Source organism: Girardinichthys multiradiatus, chromosome 23 (genome assembly GCF_021462225.1).
Source record: "Girardinichthys multiradiatus isolate DD_20200921_A chromosome 23, DD_fGirMul_XY1, whole genome shotgun sequence".
NCBI lineage: Eukaryota > Metazoa > Chordata > Actinopteri > Cyprinodontiformes > Goodeidae > Girardinichthys > Girardinichthys multiradiatus.
The window spans coordinates 22,962,992-22,981,443 of record NC_061815.1 but is presented as its reverse complement, the minus strand read 5'-3'; the positions used below and the strand labels follow the sequence as shown (position 1 = coordinate 22,981,443).

Below are 18,452 nucleotides of genomic sequence, written 5' to 3'. Positions count from 1 at the left end.
TGATCTCACACACACAGGGAGGAAGGCATAGTGCAGGTGCCTTCCAACCCAAGGTTTTTACATGAGTGATAACAAGTTTTTGCACCCATCCAACAGTCCCTCCTTTTATCACAAGTAAAAACATTTAATATAAAAACGAGTAAGAAAAATACTTTGTATGAGCGAAAACCCACGGACGGTAAACAGATTATATTTTGTGGGAAATACTCATACGGCCCCGCCGCCCTCGGCGACCATTAAAAGTTAAATGTTGATTAATACTTGAAATCATAAAAATAAAATAATGATACTTGAAATCATAAAAATAAAATAATGATACTTGAAATCATAAAAATAAAAGAATGATACTTGAAATCATAAAAATAAAAGAATAATACTTGAAATCATAAAAATAAAAGAATAATACTTGAAATCATAAAAATAAAAGAATAATACTTGAAATCATAAAAATAAAAGAATAATACTTGAAATCATAAAAATAAAAGAATAATACTTGAAATCATAAAAATAAAAGAATAATACTTGAAATCATAAAAATAAAAGAATAATACTTGAAATCATAAAAATAAAAGAATAATACTGGAAATCATAAAAATAAAAGAATAATACTTGAAATCATAAAAATAAAAGAATAATACTTGAAATCATAAAAATAAAATAATGATACTTGAAATCATAAAAATAAAAGAATAATACTTGAAATCATAAAAATAAAAGAATAATACTGGAAATCATAAAAATAAAAGAATAATACTTGAAATCATAAAAATAAAAGAATAATACTTGAAATCATAAAAATAAAATAATGATACTTGAAATCATAAAAATAAAATAATGATACTTGAAATCATAAAAATAAAAGAATAATACTTGAAATCATAAAAATAAAAGAATAATACTTGAAATCATAAAAATAAAATAATGATACTTGAAATCATAAAAATAAAAGAATGATACTTGAAATCATAAAAATAAAAGAATAATACTTGAAATCATAAAAATAAAAGAATAATACTGGAAATCATAAAAATAAAAGAATGATACTTGAAATCATAAAAATAAAAGAATAATACTTGAAATCATAAAAATAAAAGAATTAAAAAATCTGCCCTGTTTATGTCATCATTGTACTTTTTCTCATTTCACTTAAGCAACAACTTCTTCCGATTTTCTGCTGTAAGGTTATTTTATGAAATACAATGTATGAGTACACTCAGGCTTTTGATGTGATTTATTTACAACATGTCATCATAATCGTCCCCTTCATTTTCGTGCATTTCTACCTGGTTCAGTGTTGCATATGCCACCATGAACAATACCAGATATTCTGTAGGAATGGATGTGCGTCATGTTCTTCCGTCAGTGGTCTGAGATGGGTCCCGTCTGATGTCCATCTCTTCTGGTTCGGTATCACCTCCTGTGGATCCTGCTTTAGATAGAGAAAGAGTCCTGCTACCAGAATTAAGCTCAGGCTTATCAGTCCTGTCCACATGTTACAGAGAGCCATTTTATAATTGGGCGCAGATCAGCTGTTTTCTTCACCGGTTTGAGACGCTGGGCCATCTTTGAACCCGGACTTCCTCTGCTACCCCGTCGGTTGGTTTGGCTCCTGTAACGGCAAAACTGGCTTACAGTGGCTTTTATGGATCCAGGAAGGCCTCTCTGCTATTTTCAGAACTGTGGGCGTTGTCAGGAGTATTTGAAACGGCCCTTTCCACCAAGGAGTGCTCCAATCCTTCCGGTGGAGTGTCTTAATCAGGACCAGGTCTCCAGGCCTCATTCTGTGGGATAGGAGCAGAGATTATCGGCAGACCACTGGACATTTGTTCTTCTTTTGTCTGCAACATTTTATTCATCCACTCAGCTAATGAAGGTTCCTGTTGTGCTTTCTCTATTTCATTCATGTCAGAGGGCAGAGAAAACGGTCTGCCATGTACTATTTCTTTGAGAATACAAATTCACATCAGCAACTTGGTGTCACGTGATCTCAGACTCAGAATATAGTGGGTGGAGCCATACAATGATGTACAGTAGGTGGCAAATGGAGTAAGACCAGTTTGATTTGGAGTTATTCTCATCCATAATTAACCAGGGATAGGCATTCGGGCCATGGCCTCCCTGTTTCTTCCATTGTTTTCCTTAATCTTTAACTGAAACCCTAATGCATTAGAACTTAGTTCTATTAATTTATTTACAAAATGAGTTCCGTTATCTGACCTTATAATCTGTGGGATACCATATGTGGGGAAGAAATGTGTCACTAGGTTCATCTATTGCAACTAGGCAATATTTCTTCCCCCGTGTTTGCAACAACTTATGCATGATCTGCAAAAATGATTTGCATAGTCAGAAATATTTATAGTGTAGCATTAATGCTTTACCAGATGTGACATATTCCCCCCTTGACACGTGGGTCTTCCCAATGTGTCACTGTAGCCGCTGTGTTGTATAACTTTTTTGGGAGGATTGGTTTATCTTCTATCTGATAGATGTCATCTTTTTTCTGTGCTCCTCTCTTTAGCCAGGCCTTTATTTCTGTCTTGGTTGCTGACTGTTGGGCGTCTTTCAGCACGTCTGTGTCTATAAATAGCAGATCTGACATTTTCTCTTTAATAGGTTGAAATGAGTTAGTTCTGTCCCTGATGATGTTTTAAAACCTCTATTTTGCCAAATCTTAACATGGTGATGTATTGATCCGAAAACGTATTGGCTGTCTGTGTATATAGTAAGTATTTGTCCCTCATGTAATTCACATGCTCTTACGACAGCATATAATTCTGCTGTTTGGGCTGAGCATGTATTGGGTAGAGATTTAGCTTCTATTATCCTATCGATGGTTGTTACTGCATAACCAACTCTATTCTTTCCATATTCATCTTTAGATGCTGAGCCATCTACAAACACAACACATGAATCTGGTATAAGGGTTTGAGAAATGTCTTGTCTGGGTTTGGTGTCTTCTTCAACTTTTGCTTTATAAGAATGTGGTTTTCCATCTTCTGCAGTAGGTATTAGAGTACTTGGATTTAAAGGGCACATCTTTTTAGAGTTGTGTTTGGCTGTGATAATAATAGCGATGTCAGTGTGATATGCCTTGCATGTAGCGTCAGGTGCTTCTCTTAATATTCCTGACTTCAACATATCTTGTATTATTGGCTTAGTATCTTCTTCAGCTTCTGGCTTTAAGGGGTATTGGCGGACTAATGGCCTTTTTTCAGATATTAGTTTAACCTTGTATGGTGGGAACCCCTTTATAAGCCCTACATCAGTTGATGATTGTGACCACAGTTCAGGTGGGACAGCAGCTAGGGCAGGATGCATGTTGCTCTCTTTGCTCTCAGCTAAGCCCTGTATTTGTCCCTCTGCCTCATCTAAATGTATCCTTAGATGGACTTTGACTATCCACGCCAGAATGAGCTTCCAGATTCCTGTATTAGGATCTACCTTTGACAGTGTCAGTGCTGTTCCTGCAGAGGTTTAAAGCCTCTGTTTTTCCAAATTCTTATTATTCTTTTTTACCATATTTTATAAAGTAAGTCCTTATTACATTTAAAAATGAGATCAATATTTTTGGTAGTTGCTATTATTTTAAATAATGCTTGGTTTAGTTCTTATAAAAAATAAAAACTCACTCACTGATGAACACAAAAAATGAAGGGCATATTATATCTTATAATCTTAGTTTGTTTTACCCAGTTTTATAGATACAACATACAGTTTCAGTCAGCTTTGTATTTAGTTCAAGTAACTAAAGTTTGTTTCAATTAACTAAAGTTTTCTCTATTTCAGTCCAGTCCAGTAATTCTGTTAAGGTTCATTTCATCTTATGTTAAGTTTGAGTCTAATTCAATCATTTTGAACCTAACTGGAAAAAGTCTAAACATCTGTTAAAATCTTTTTGTTTTACCATAGAGAACTGACCTAATATTATTATGGTAATGTTGAGGACTCTAATTTTTACATAACATGAATCAAACATTTATTTCACAAAAACAGAAAGTCAAACACAGACATTTGGCCACATGAAAGTTTAAATAACCTGTTTGTAAAAAAATTAGGAAAAATTCAAGACGGGTCTATGAACTTTCCTATGGTTATCAGTATTTTCAGTAGAGGTAGAACCTTTGCCATCTTTAAATGATTTTTCGAAAAAGATTCTGGAAACCTTATTAAGATATAAGTTTGGCAAAGATAATCAGAACATCAGACCTTTATTAGCGCTTTTAAGGTCCCTCAAAGATGCATTACAATGAAATCAGTCATTCCCATTCACACACATTCACACACTACTTCCTTATTTTTCTGTCAGAGTAATTTTTATTTGCAAAAATTTGAACATAATTTGACTTCTATTATTCTTAAAATGCACATTGTTTCCTCATAACCCCTTTGTTTCCACTAGGTCTGTTTTGAACGCTTCAATTCTTTTTTTTTATTCACCAAGAATCAATAAGGTGGTCTTAGTGGGGTCCACCTTAAAGGTGTTGTCTGTTGGGTGTCATGTTATCATTGTCAGGTCAGTGAGGTTCATAAGTCAGTCAGAACCTTGGTCATTTGTTCTGTGCACATAATGTTTCATAGATCCAGCCTATGATTAGTCAGCAAAACTTCCACCTATAGGAGAAAAATTGATTGTTAATGAATGAGCTGCATTTCCTAGGAACACTGTCTTCCTCCTGGATGAGCATCACCTGTTGAAAAACTTTCATCATTGTTTGTTTCACATATTCAATCAGATCTTTATATTATACCAGTAGGTGAAGTTGTTAGTATCTCATGTAGACTGACATATACTGTTGCATTTGGAGAGGATCTCAGATTAAATAAACTTAGTTAGAGCTTCAATCCAGGTTCATTTTGTGTCTGCAGACTTTAGCCAATTTTTCTTTTCTTTTTTTTTTTTTATACATAAAGAGCAAGATTCAAAACATTTTCAAAAGGCAGATTGTGGCAGAATGTAGACAAAACTGCTTATTGATTGACAAAATAACATTCAAGCACACAATCACCATATTAAAAGGCTCTACTTCTAGAGAATCACTAAACTTCTGGGGTCCGGTTTTGGCCCGCGGACCTTGAGTTTGACACATGCAGAGGTAGAGTTACAATTTTTTTTCAGACCTTTCAGCAGAGACATGCTTCTGCTGTTTGCAGAAGTTTTATTTTTGTTTTCAGGCAGCTGCATCTCTTTGTCAAGGTTGTTTCACAGAGCTGAAATTTAACTTCTCTCAAAGAGGAAAAATCAAGAATGCAAACAATCTGAGCCAAATATGGAATTATTTCCCTGTAAAATGAATCTTTTGCATTTTATCATGATATTGTTGGTAGTATAACACCATAGAATGATTTTTAAAGCACCTGTTTCTCACTAATGCTTGCCTACAAAATCTTTTACTCTCAGATTACTTCTTTAACAACTCTAGTCATTGTTCACTGGGTTGTCCAGTTGGACAGTTTCCATGTTGTCCACATTGTCACCTCCTCTTTTAACTTATTTTACCACGTCCTCTAAAACCACCTCTTAGTCTTTATAATTTGGGGCTACCTTGGTATTCTAAACTGGGATGGGTGGCAGTCCGCCCCTCTTTATTTGTTTTCAGTTAAGCTGAAAGTTTTTTTTCTGTGCTTTTCTTAAGGCCTCAGTATTATGGCTATGTCAGTTAAAAGCTGCTCTTATTGTTGTTTTTTTTTTATTCATCTTTTTGTTTTAATCTGTTTATCAACTGTGAGCACTCAGGGACTGAAAAGTCCCCTTTGAAATTATAACCTGGCAAGGTTTTTTATTGTCTCTTGAATCTTTTGAATGCATAATCTCCAGTTTAAGATCCCCGTGTAGTTTTAGGATTTCAGTGATAATTAAGTTACCTGAAAATCCGTATTTTTATGCCATCGTGTACATATTTCTGTTAAATCAGAGCTTTTTCTCTGTTCTTCCCCATTGTTCTTTGTTATTTTTCTCTTTTTAGTTTTCATTATTGCTAATTTTAGATCCCCTTGTAATTTTAAGACATCCTTTGTATCTAATTTGCCCAAAAACCCATGTTTTTTATTTTTTATTCCATCTATGACAGATCATACCTGCTCCTTTTACATAGTTCTCCATAAACTTTACCTCCCATTCTAAGTCAATTAGTTTACTTTGTTTCTTCTCCATTATGTTTTATGTTAGTTTAATTATAGTATAAATGTCCCAGATAAAAGGTCACTGGCATGAGACTTATGGAGAGGACATTAACACGGCCTTCTACTGCGACTAATTCGCAGCGGTGTTAATTTTCTGGAATGAAATCCGACCTGAATCTCCAAAGTCACCAGTACGTAGTTTTAATCTGGGCAAAAGAAAACACAGGACTAGCAGAATCCTGCTATGATTCTATTAAAATGCTTAGTCCTCCAAACACACACAACACAGTCACACAGTTAGTTTCAGGTACCTTGTAATTTTTCTAAGTTAACTTGGTGTTATTTTATGAGCTCAATTTACTCCGTTCTTTTTACTTTTATAGCGCTTATTCTATTCCCTCGCAGGGGAATAACCCTTAGTCGTTTTATTTGGCCCCCTTCTTGGCGGGGCCCTACCTTAATTTGTCACTATTCCTTTCACGGTGGAATAAAACCATCCGAATGCAGCGTCCTTACCGGCGACGCACTACCAACGACTTTTAAGTACTTTTCTTCTTTTATTTATATAGCGCTTACTCTATTCCCTCGCAGGGGAATAATCCTCAGTCGTTTTCTTTAATCCCCTTCACGGCGGGATTGTACCAAATTTGTCACTATTCCTTTCACGGTGGAATAAAACCATTCGAATGCAGCGTCCTTACCGGCGACGCACTACCAATGACTGTTAAGTACTTTTCCTATGAACTGTATTTTAAAACTGTCTCACCTCGGAGTTGACTTCTTGGTGACTCTTTGGACCCTGTGAGAGTCACCCCGCGCAGAGGAAGGCAATAACCCACTGGCCAGGTGTGAATTCACACACACCGGGACTTTCAGCCACTCCGGCTAATGGAGGCTGTGCAGCGGTGCTTCACTCGACGTCAGGCTTCCCCCACGGATCCCAGAGTCACTGTTAAAGCAAAGAGAAATAAGGTTATTGAATTAATCCGGCTTCGAAGGACCAATAAATGTTAGGTATTATTTAGTCAACTCAGAGGTAAGAACGATACAGTCAGAGTTACTTGTGACAAGGGTAGCCCACTTTGCAGTGAAACTACAAAGTTTTTGACACCCTATCTCTTTATTTATATACACAGTTCAACAGACAGTTCAGACAGGGTGTGTGTGTGTGAGACGGAAAGGAGGCTGGTTCACACAGAGATAACAATGATCTCACACACACAGGGAGGAAGGCATAGTGCAGGTGCCTTGCAACACAAGGTTTTTACATGAGTGATAACAAGTTTTTGCACCCATCCAACAGTAGCTATGTCTAGGAGAAAAATGCTTTTTGACCCTGCCTCCAATGCCACGCCTTGTGCCCAGGGACTATTGCCTGTCGGGCCTTTGTAGTCCCAAGGATGCTTACAACCTTCTAAGTCTTGACAGGGAGTCGTGACCCCTCTAACTGGAGGGTGTCGATCCGTGCTTTATTCCATAGTCTGTCAAAATATGCCAATATAATATTCTACCATCCTTCTGCTCCCTAGACAGTAATACATATCAGACGCCCTGTAATTTACTCTTACAGGTTAATCTTTGTCCTCCTCCTCGTTAGCATCCACAGGTAACCATAATAGCTACAAAAACAGCAATGGAAATAAACAATGACATAATCAACCCTTTCCAGCATCCAAACATACCAGTCATCCAGTCTTCTAACGGATTGTCTAGTCCTGAGTGCTCATGCATAGTGGCTGAAAGTGTTTTTAACCCTTCTAAAGCTTTTGAGACGGAACCATCAGTTGCAGTGTTGTTGGGAATAAAAGTGCAACACATATCCCCAAACATCGAACAGACGCCCCCTTTTTCTGCTAACAACATATCTAATGCCATTCGGTTTTGCACAGCCATGAGGGAGGTTGGTGCCAATTGTTCAGACAGGCCTTCTACTGCGTCCCTGGTTAGGTTAGCTAGACGTAAAACATTGTAATGGATGTAGTTGATGCGGTCTACGTTTTTATTGGGAGTAACATGGAACAAAGCTGTTATAATGGGGATGTTTTCGAAGCCTGCTGAGACTTGATCCGCTAATTTATATTCATTAGGTACGCCTTGAGGAACTCCTATTGCATCAATGTAAGTGGGTGAGTCTTTGCTTAAGTCAAAGGTGTTTGCGCTCCGTTTTATGATATGTCTACGCCTTCTCCTAGTTAAAGCTGTGCTTTGGGCGTGTGTTGAAGGAAGATACTTAAGGTCTTTTCCTAACAAGAGGAGAGGTGCCTGCAACCTAACCAAGGCACACAATGAAGAATGCTAAAACACCTTCACCTACCATGACCCAACCCGTAAAGGGCCTGGGTCCTAGATTTTCACCTCCCATTCATTTCGAAGGTACCTGCAAAGGAAGATGAGGATTAACAATATGGTGAAACACAAAAGACCTTTTTATTATTATTATTTTTTTTTTTTTTTTAAAGTTCAGAGTGTTTAATTCTCGGTGGGAGAGCAGCTACGACCACCAGTGAAAGAGAGGAAAGCTCGATCACATCCGCCTCTTCTGTGTGATGTCCTGGTCTTCACTCACAGGTGTAGACTGACCTGGAGCTAAGTGGTCTCACCAGGGGATTATTCTGCCCCTATTTGGTGGGACCACTGATTTAACGGTGCACCTAAGGTGTAGACTAACCTTTAGGTGTAAATGAACGCTTTCTCACCCTAGGGGATTATTCTGCCCCTTGAATTGGGTGAGAAAGATCTTTTGGTGTGCTGGTGTTGTCCCTCAGGTTCTGCTGGACCTCTGGCAGCGATCTCTGTGGTGCCTCTGCTGCTGCACACTGGCTCCAAAGATACCACGTGTCTCCTTTGCCCTTGACCCTCACCGCATGTGAGGTTCTCTCTGTGACCTGGAATGGACCCGTCCACCTGGGCTTTAACCACTTCCGTTTGATGACTTTCAGAAGGATCCACTCAGCTTCGGACGTGGTTGGCTGAGGTCCCTCGGTTGGTTTCTCTGGAACCTGTTTTGAGAACTCTATAACCAAATTTAAGTTGTTGACTGAGGTGTCCTGCCAGTCCCCAGCTGCCAGAGCCCTTTACCACTCCTCTCAATTCCTTAGCTTGATGCTCAGGATGCAAAGAAAGAGAAACATGAGGAACAGCTTCATCTGACAGTAAATACCATTCTGCTTGGTCAGGTGTTAAATCAACTGTTGCAGCCACATAAATATTTTTGAATGAAATAAACCATGTCCTACCTTCTACTGTTTCATTAAACAAATCTGGTACCATTCAGTGTGACAACGGTCGTAGAACAGAGTGACATGGGGCGGGTCAGGCAGAGAGGTGCAGGGGCAGAGACTTTGAATCCAGGGTTTCCACAGCTGATACACCGAGAAGATGCTGCTTCGAGGTTCGGTCAACAGTCTCCAGTAGATGTCAGCATATTCCTCTGCAATTGGCTGTAAAAATATTGTCAATGCTGAAGCATTTGTCCACATGCCAAAAAGGAACCATCTGGAAAAGTTACCGTTAACCCATCAGTACCACACAGCACTGATGCTCCCAGCTTCACTAATAAGTCTCTGCCCAGCAAATTAGCAGGTGTGCTGGGTGAACGCACAAAAGGCTGAGTTAATCTCTGAGTCCCAATCTGAACAGGAAGAATTTATGCAGCCCCTGAGAAGCCCATCACAGAAACAGTCTTGGTAGAGAGCAGTGGTTTAGGAGGTTGCTGTGTTATGGTGGAATAAGTAGCTCCAGTGTCCACTCAAAAATTCAGACAGTTCTCTCCCACCTTTGCAGGCAACGTGGGATCTGCTGTGCCCACGCTGCACAGTTGTAGCACACATCTCCCAGTGCCCTCCTGGCTCCACCCCTTCCTCTGGGTGCTCCACACCATCCACCACGACCAGCCGACCACCAACATGCCATCCGCCTCCACGACCGGGGACACTGTACCTGTAATTATTAAAATGTATAGGGTGCAGGAGGGAGTAACCCCCTCCTTACCACTGATCAGTCATAGACATAGGGGTGTGTGCTGCTGGAGGAACAGGTTGAGCTGCAGCTAACATTACATTTTCAGTTATATCATTTTTCTCTTATTTAATTTTCTCTTTGGTCTCTTGCAGCTGCAATTTAAGGAGCTGATACTGTAGCTGCTCTTTCTCCTCTTTTCTTTTTCTCTGCCTCCTGAGCTATTGTTGTCCTCAATCTTTAACTGGACCCCTAATGCTTTAGAACTTAGTTCTATTAGTTTATTTACAAAATGAGTTCCATTATCTGACCTTATAATCTGTGGGATACCATATGTGGGGAAGAAATGTGTAACTAGGTTGATCTATTACCACTAGGCAATATTTCTTCCCCCGTGTTTGCAACAAATTATGCATGATCTGCAAAAAATTCTTTGCATAGTCAGAAAAATGTATGGTGTAGCATTAATGCTTTACCAGATGTAACATATTCCCCCCTTGACACATGGGTCTTCCCCATGTCTCACTGTAGCCGCTGTCCTTATTACATTTAAAAATGAAATCACTATTTTTGGTAATTGCTATTATTATAAATAATGCTTGGTTTAGTTCTTATTAAAAATAAAAATAAAAACTCACTCACTGATGAACAGAAAAAATGAAGGGCATATTATATCTTATAATCTTAGTTTGTTTTACCCAGTTTTATAGATACAACATACAGTTTCAGTCAGCTTTGTATTTAGTTCAAGTAACTAAAGTTTGTTTCAATTAACTCAAGTTTTCTCTATTTCAGTCCAGTCCAGTAATTCTGTTAAGGTTAATTTAATCTTATGTTAAGTTTGAGTCTAATTCAATCATTTTGAACCTGACTGGAAAAAGTCTAAACATCTGTTAAAATCTTTTTGTTTTACCATAGAGAACTGACCTAATATTATTATGGTACTGTTGAGGACTCTAATTTTTACATAACATGAAACAGACATTTATTTCACAAAAACAGAAAGTCAAATACAGACATTTGGCCACATTAAAGTTTAAATACCCTGTTTGTAAAAGAATTGGGAAAAATTGAAGACGGATCTATGAACTTTCTTATGGTTATCAGTATTTTCAATACAGGTAGAACCTTTGCCATCTTTATATGCTTTTTCGGAAAAGATTCTGGAAACCTTATTAAGATATAAGTTTGGCAAAGATCATCAGAACATCAGACCTTTATTAGCGCTTTTAAGGTCCCTCAAAGATGCATTACAATGAAATCAGTCATTCCCATTCACACACATTCACACACTACTTACTTATTTCTCTGTCAGAGTAATTTTATTTGCAAAAATTTGAACATAATTTGACTTCTATTATTCTTAAAATGCACATCGTTTCCTCATAACCCCTTTTATTTCCACAAGGTCTGTTTTGAACGCTTCAATTCTTTTTTATTCACCAAGAATCAATAAGGTGGTCTTAGTGGGTCCACCTTAAAGGTGTTGTCTGTTGGGTGTCATGTTATCATTGTCAGGTCAGTGAGGTTCATAAGTCAGTCAGAACCTTGGTCATTTGTTCTGTGCTCATAATGTTTCATAGATCCAGCCTATGATTAGTCAGCAAAACTTCCACCTATAGGAGAAAAATTGATTGTTAATGAATGAGCTGCATTTCCTAGGAACACTGTCTTCCTCCTGGATGAGCATCACCTGTTGAAAAACTTTCATCATTGTTTGTTTCACATATTCAATCAGATCTTTATATTATACCAGTAGGTGAAGTTGTTAGTATCTCATGTAGACTGACATATACTGTTGCATTTGGAGAAGATCTCAGATTAAATAAACATAGTTAGAGCTTCAATCCAGGTTCATTTTGTGTCTGCAGACTTTAGCCAATTTCTCTTTGTTTTTTTTTACATAAAGAGCAAGATTCAAAACATTTTCAAAAGGCAGATTGTGGCAGAATGTAGACAAAACTGCTTATTGATTGACAAAATAACATTCAAGCAAATAATCACCATATTAAAAGGCTCTACTTCTAGAGAATCACTAAACTTCTGGGGTCCAGTTTTGGCCCGCGGACCTTGAGTTTGACACATGCAGGGTAGAGTTACAATCCCCATCTCTCAGCAGAGACAGGCTTCTGCCTTTTGTGCAGAAGTGTTATCTCTGTTCTCAGGCAGCTGCATCTCCCCGTCAAGGTCGCCTCACAGAGCTGAAAACTAACTTCTCTCAAAGGGCTGAATAATATTGCACGACCCACTTTTCAATTTTGTATTCGTTAAAAAAGTTTGACACATCCAATAAATTTCATTCCACTTCACGATTGTGTCCCATTTGTTGTTGATTTTTCACAAACAATTAGAATTTTATATCTTTATGTTTGAAGCCTGAAATGTGGCAAAAGGTTGAAAAGTACAAAGGGGCCAAATACTTTCGCAAGGCACTGTATACTTTAAAAATAACAACTTAGTGTTACCCACGTTAACTATCATTTGCAGGTATTTCAGGTTTTGCTATTTGCAGGTTTTACCATGGTTAAATAAAGGAAATGGAATGAAATATGCAGTGATGAAATATGCAGTGATCTTCTGGAGTTTTTCTCTGAACAATTACTAGAACAATCCTTAATCTTTGTGCTGCTATGCATAAATGACTGAAAAACAATGCTGTCAGAAAAAAATAATAACATTACAAATTTATTGTCACTTTTCCTGCCAAACGTGGGATAAGGCACTCTTAGACGCATGATGTATGTTTTTGACCTTAACTAAACCAATGCTTCACATCACCCTGAGCACACCATCCTACTGTGAAATGTAGTGGTGAGAACATTTTGTTGTGGGGATCCTTCTGCAGGCTCATGAAAGTTGATCAGCAGGAATTGTTCAAAGTGTATTCACGTGTTCGAATGGTCCAGTCAAAGTCCAGAGATAACTGTTCTTGAGAAACTTTGGCAAGACTTAAAACCCAATGATGACTGATGGTAGTAATCTAATCTGACTGAAATGGAGTTACTCGGTCAAGAGAAATGTGCAGAAATTTCATCCGATATGTGCAAAGCTGTTAGAGAGATACCCCAAAGCTCTTGAACCTGTAACAACAGCAAAATTGTATCTTTAAAGAAAACAGATGCACTAACAACATTTCAGAGTTTTATTTGTAAAGGTTTTTGAAAACAATAAATCCCTTTCCTTCCACTTTACTGTTATATGCTACTTACCGCTGAGCAGTTTTATTTTATGAATGGCTTCTGATATCCGTTCTTACATGCTGTACGGATGTAACCATTCCTCTCACACACACTAACGACACCCAACATGCTTTAACTTGCTCACCGGGTTTCTATCACTGAATGGTGAAACAACCGGATTCTAACTGGAGTAATGAAACACTTTTGCATGACACAACAGGACACTTGCTGCTTGGGAAAATAACTAAAACGTGCAGATGCCAGTCACATGATGCAGTGTGTGAGATAGAAGAGGCAGATTTGAATCGTTCCGCCACTCCTTTTTTGACTCGAAGTCTTTCCGCTGTTCCTCTGGTCTTAGTCTGCACCATGGCGTTTGCAGGGAAATACGAGCTTGAGAGTCAGGAGAACTATGCTGAGTTTTTGGAAGCAACTGGTATCCAGATGTTTTTATTTAGACATTGATCTAGTGAGCAATCATTTATTTCAGCATTGCTGAATTATTTTTATTTCGAAGGTTGCATTTCTCCCCCACAGGGCTTCAGAAGGCTAAGACAGACCACAAAGTGGTGACTGAGGTTGTTCAGGATGGAGACAGCTTCACGTGGACACAGAGCATCCCCGGTTGGACCTGGAGTATCTCGTTTACACTGGGTCAGGAGTGTGAGCTGCAGTCGATGAAAGGGGTCAATTTTAAGGTGAGTCACTTCTGCTGGACGGAAGAATTGCCAAGCATTGATCCTTTTATTTGAGACATTTCGATATTTGTGACCTACAGGACACCGTAACTATGAACGATGGAAGGATTTCTGCGCAGTTTCCAGAATATTTCTTCACAGCAGAGATTGTTGATGATAAACTAGTAATGGTAAGAGGTGGCTTTGAAACTGCAACAGTGCTACAAACCTTCAGTCAGCTAAACGTGAGTTATGGCTTGTCATAATATAACCCCAAAACCTATTTACTTCTGTTTTCCGACATGTGCGCCGTGCAGATATGTGTAACTCCTGGAGAAAAGGGTGTGACTTTGAAGAGAGTAAGCAAGAGGATCTAGCCCTGCGGGACCCAACATGTTTCCCCGGGAAAAGAAAAGACAGGCAGCGATTTTTCATCTGGCCTCTGAGAGCAAGAGGAAGAGTGAAACCACATGCAACTAAGTCACAAGCAGATTGTCTGTCAGTGTCACTGAAATGAGCCTGTCACGAGTTTTGGGTTTAATTTTGGAGAAGTGATGAAGTTACACAATATCTTGTTTAGAATTCTCCAGATTTACATTTAAACTAATAAACATCACTTACATATATCCTGCTTTCCAATTTTTTGCCTAACTGTTCTTTACTTGTAATATAACTTAAATGTTTTAGCATGACTCCAATGTTTATTTTGTATACATAGTTTACATGTCTGTGTCTGATAAACTGTGAAAAGCATTCTCCACAAGATCTTGAGATCACAGCACTAATTTATATCCCAATAGCTTATTTTAATAAAAACACACTTTTACACTCTTATATTTCAAGAGTGTAAAAGTTTTTGTTGGTGATGGTGTGTCATTTTTCATGTATTATTTAAAATTAAAGTTTTTCAAAGAAACCCCCTAACAGGGAAAAGCTCTTATTTATTTATTCACTCATTTATTCATTCAACCAGCAGAAGAGGATGGCTGATATGGGTTATATGGCTTTCTGCCAGGGCAGCACACCACAAGGAGATGCCACAAAACAAACTAGTAAAAAAGTAATGATTTAATTGGAATTGAATGGAAATAGCACCCCCTGTTGTCTGCACGGTGTAATCACTGTAAGAAAACTGCTGCAGGCTGGTGTCTGATTAACAGCTTATGAATCAGTAATAAATTAAATCGCTGTACTGTTTTCAATGAATCTTGACAGACTCTACTCTGAAATGTTTAGACTGGTTTGACCTCAGGTTCAAAATTGTACACTTAAACATTCTTTGAAAACACTTTGCAAGTCTTGTAAAATGTTTTTTTATAAAAGCAGAAAAAAAGCTCTTAAATGCCTTAATGACGTTATGACCACTTCAGATGCAGATCAGTGTAGAAATAACAAACAAACTCGACTAATTTATTCTACAGAGGCTTTAAACAGAGTTCTGTATTTGTGAAGCCTCTACTCTATATGTAAAAAATCAGGTGTTTACAAAAAAGTGTAAAATTTATATATTTTTTGAATAAAAAATAAGAATAAAGCACCCTATAAAACAGGCCTTAAAGTACAAAAAGACAATTTGGGAAAGTTAACAGGCAGAAGATCCTGGTTCCATAGATGTGTGGCAGGAGCCGAAAACGCTCTGACTCCTTCATGCTTATGACTGGATCTTGGGTTCTAATAAAAAGTAATAAAATCTTTCTGCTAATCTGATCACTGTGGGTGTGGATACTCAATTAGACGTTCAGCAGGAAATGATAGGACCTTCTCATTTCAATTAGTTGAATTTAAGGGTGAATTTAGTATAATAATAAAAAAGGTGGGAGCCATTGGAAAGAGGCTAGGACTGGAGTGATGTGTTCTTGTTTTTATTACCAGAAAGATCTCCTTTTAGCTAAACAGATCAGCACACTTGTTAAAAGCAATTATCACCAACCACTGAACATCGCAAAGCTAAAATTCTTTTTAACATCTCATGATCTGGAAATACTCATTCCTCCCGTCATTAATTAATGACTATTACAAAACCGTCTACCTGGGTCTTCTTCAGTCTCAGCTGAATTTCCCAGGAATTTTAGCTTCCTGGCTGATGTCTTGAGATGTTTCTTCATTATTTCACATTACGTTCTTTCCTTATTATGCCTTATTATGCCATACATTTTGTGTCAGTGAACCATTCTCTCTTGCAGAAAAACATCCATACAATATGCTGCCACCGCCGTACTTCATAGCTGAGATTGTCTCCTCAGGCTTGCATTAAAAGTAGCGAGTGAAAGCATGAGACTTTTGTGCTGTTTTACTAGAACACTTTAATACTTCATGTTGTTTGACAACCTTTGCAGAGATGGTCATAATCCCATCAGTGTCTGTGTGTGTGTGTGTGTGTGTGTGGTGTGTGTGTGTGTGTGTGTGTGTGTGTGTGTGTGTGTGTGTGTGTGTGTGTGTGTGTGTGTGTGTGTGTGTGTGTGTGCATCACGTTTTGTCACCAGCAAACTAACTTTGTTTAATGGACTAAACAGAATTAAATAAATATTATTATATATATATATATATATATATATATATATATATATATATATATATATATATATATATATATATATTGTAAAAGTCAAGACAAAGTTTATTAAATAAATAAATCATTACAATATATGTACTTTTCTTACGTTACCACTGAGAGGCGCTCTTGTCATTCTTACAAAAACAGCTCTCTTACTTTTCACATGAAACGACAGGCAGATATGGAAGCAAATCGTTACCAGTCCTGCCACTGCCACAAATTGAGCTCGGTCCTGCTGCAATTCAATCAATTTCTCGGCACGTTTGCAATGTAATGCAATGCAGACGTGCACAGCGCCCCCTACCGAACAAGATGGGTAGCTCGGTCAGCAGGGAGCTGAGGAAGAGCAGTTGCTGACGTCACTCTGCTGCGCCCGCCGCTCGGAATGCTTTTTTGTTTTCCACTTCTGGGCAGTACTCTGCTGGCAGACCATGAAAACGAAAAAGCAATGTCTGCTTTGTTTTCTTTTTGATTATGGGATAAAATGTGCAGTCATGAAGAAGAAAATGCAAATAGGATGATGGATTACTAATTTATAAAAGCATTTCTGAAAATGCTTTTTCATTTTCAAATTTTACATTTCAAATTGAATTTTGGTATCTATTTGCTGGGGTACATTTTGAAAAATAAATCTCAAATGTCTTTTTCATTTTAATTAAGTGAAAGAATGAGCAGTCTTGAAGAAGAAAATTAAAATGCAAATAGGATTATTGATAACTTATTTCATTTATGAGTCAAACAATGCACCCACATTCTTAAAATGAAAAAGCATTTCTGAAAATGCTTTTTCATTTGAAATATGGTAACGATTTGCTTCCATAGTTATAAACCTAAACATACACTATATTGGCGAAAGTATTGGGTCACAGCACCACATCAATGAATTCTGGTGTTACAATCACTTCCATGGCTGCAGGTGTATACAGTTTGGTGTGGAGAAACTTGACTGTTCTGACCTCAACCTTCTTGAAGACCTTTGGGAAGAATTAGAGCAGAGGTTTCAACTCTGGTTTTCTCATCTAACTATGAAAACACTCCTAAACCTTGTGGATGATGTTTACAGAATAGTTAAAGTTGTCATTGCTGGCACAGTGGGTCCATCAACAAATTAGACCTCATAGATTAAGAGTAGGATGTCATCAAAGGTCATGTACATGTAAAGGTTGACTGACAAATATGTTTGGTAATATGGTGTACATAATTTAACCAAGCACAACTGGTAAATACGTTAAGAAAGAATTGAAAATCAAAAGAAATCTGGCAGATAAACGTACATCAGCGCACTGCTTTATATTTAGCAGATGAGACATTCAAGCAGTCATCAAGGACCTTTAAGAATCCACATAAATATTAAAATAAAAATTGAGGTCACATTATTCGATTAGAATTTATGTGACAGACCAACAAAAAGTTGTGCATAACTGAATTAGGAGGAAAATTCTTTCTTTACAAATAAAAAGTCTAGCAGGTATTTGTTTTCAGCCACCTTGAGTCAATACCAAGTTTTGCTGCAGTTCCAGCTGTGAGTCTTTTGGATTATGTCTTCATAAGCTTTGTACATCCAGAGACTAGAACATTTTTTGCCCATTCTTCTTTGTAAAATAACACAGGCTCAGGCAGATTGGATGGACAGCATCTGTAAGCAGAATTTTACCTGTTTTGCTGTAGATTTTTAAATGGAGTTAGATCTGCACTTTGACTAGACCATTCTTACACGATAGACTTTGATTTAAACCATTCCACTGTATGCTTAGGGTTGCTGTCCTGCTAGAAGGTTAAAACCTCTCCATATTCAGTGCTGTGTATAAGTTGACTGCTTTTTCAGTTGCTGTGCAGCAACGATCCTCCAGTCACAGTATTCCTGCAGGAGCTAATTCCTTTGAAAAGTGTGGCTGTACGTGATAATCAAAAGATGCTACGTGGTTATTTTCTCTAAAACCTGGAAATCAGGCCGCTCAACTT

General features: G+C 37.6%; 1 protein-coding gene across 1 annotated transcript; it reads left to right on the top strand.

Annotated features, from left to right (window-relative positions):
- Positions 1-13,534: 13,534 nt before the first annotated feature.
- On the top strand, positions 13,535-14,562 carry LOC124860648 (gastrotropin-like). Its single transcript, XM_047354111.1, has 4 exons — positions 13,535-13,695; positions 13,797-13,957; positions 14,038-14,127; positions 14,254-14,562. The coding sequence occupies exons 1-4, from the start codon at positions 13,629-13,631 to the stop codon at positions 14,311-14,313; spliced, it is 378 nt and encodes a 125-aa protein (XP_047210067.1). The 5' UTR covers positions 13,535-13,628; the 3' UTR covers positions 14,314-14,562.
- Positions 14,563-18,452: the final 3,890 nt, after the last annotated feature.

Coding starts and splice junctions, on each gene's coding strand:
- LOC124860648 (XM_047354111.1), top strand. CDS start 13,629: ATGGCGTTTGCAGGGAAATACGAGCTTGAGAGTCAGGAGAACTATGCT. Junction 13,958..14,037: donor TGAAAGGGGTCAATTTTAAG/GTGAGTCACTTC, acceptor TGTGACCTACAG/GACACCGTAACTATGAACGA. Junction 14,128..14,253: donor TTGATGATAAACTAGTAATG/GTAAGAGGTGGC, acceptor TGCGCCGTGCAG/ATATGTGTAACTCCTGGAGA.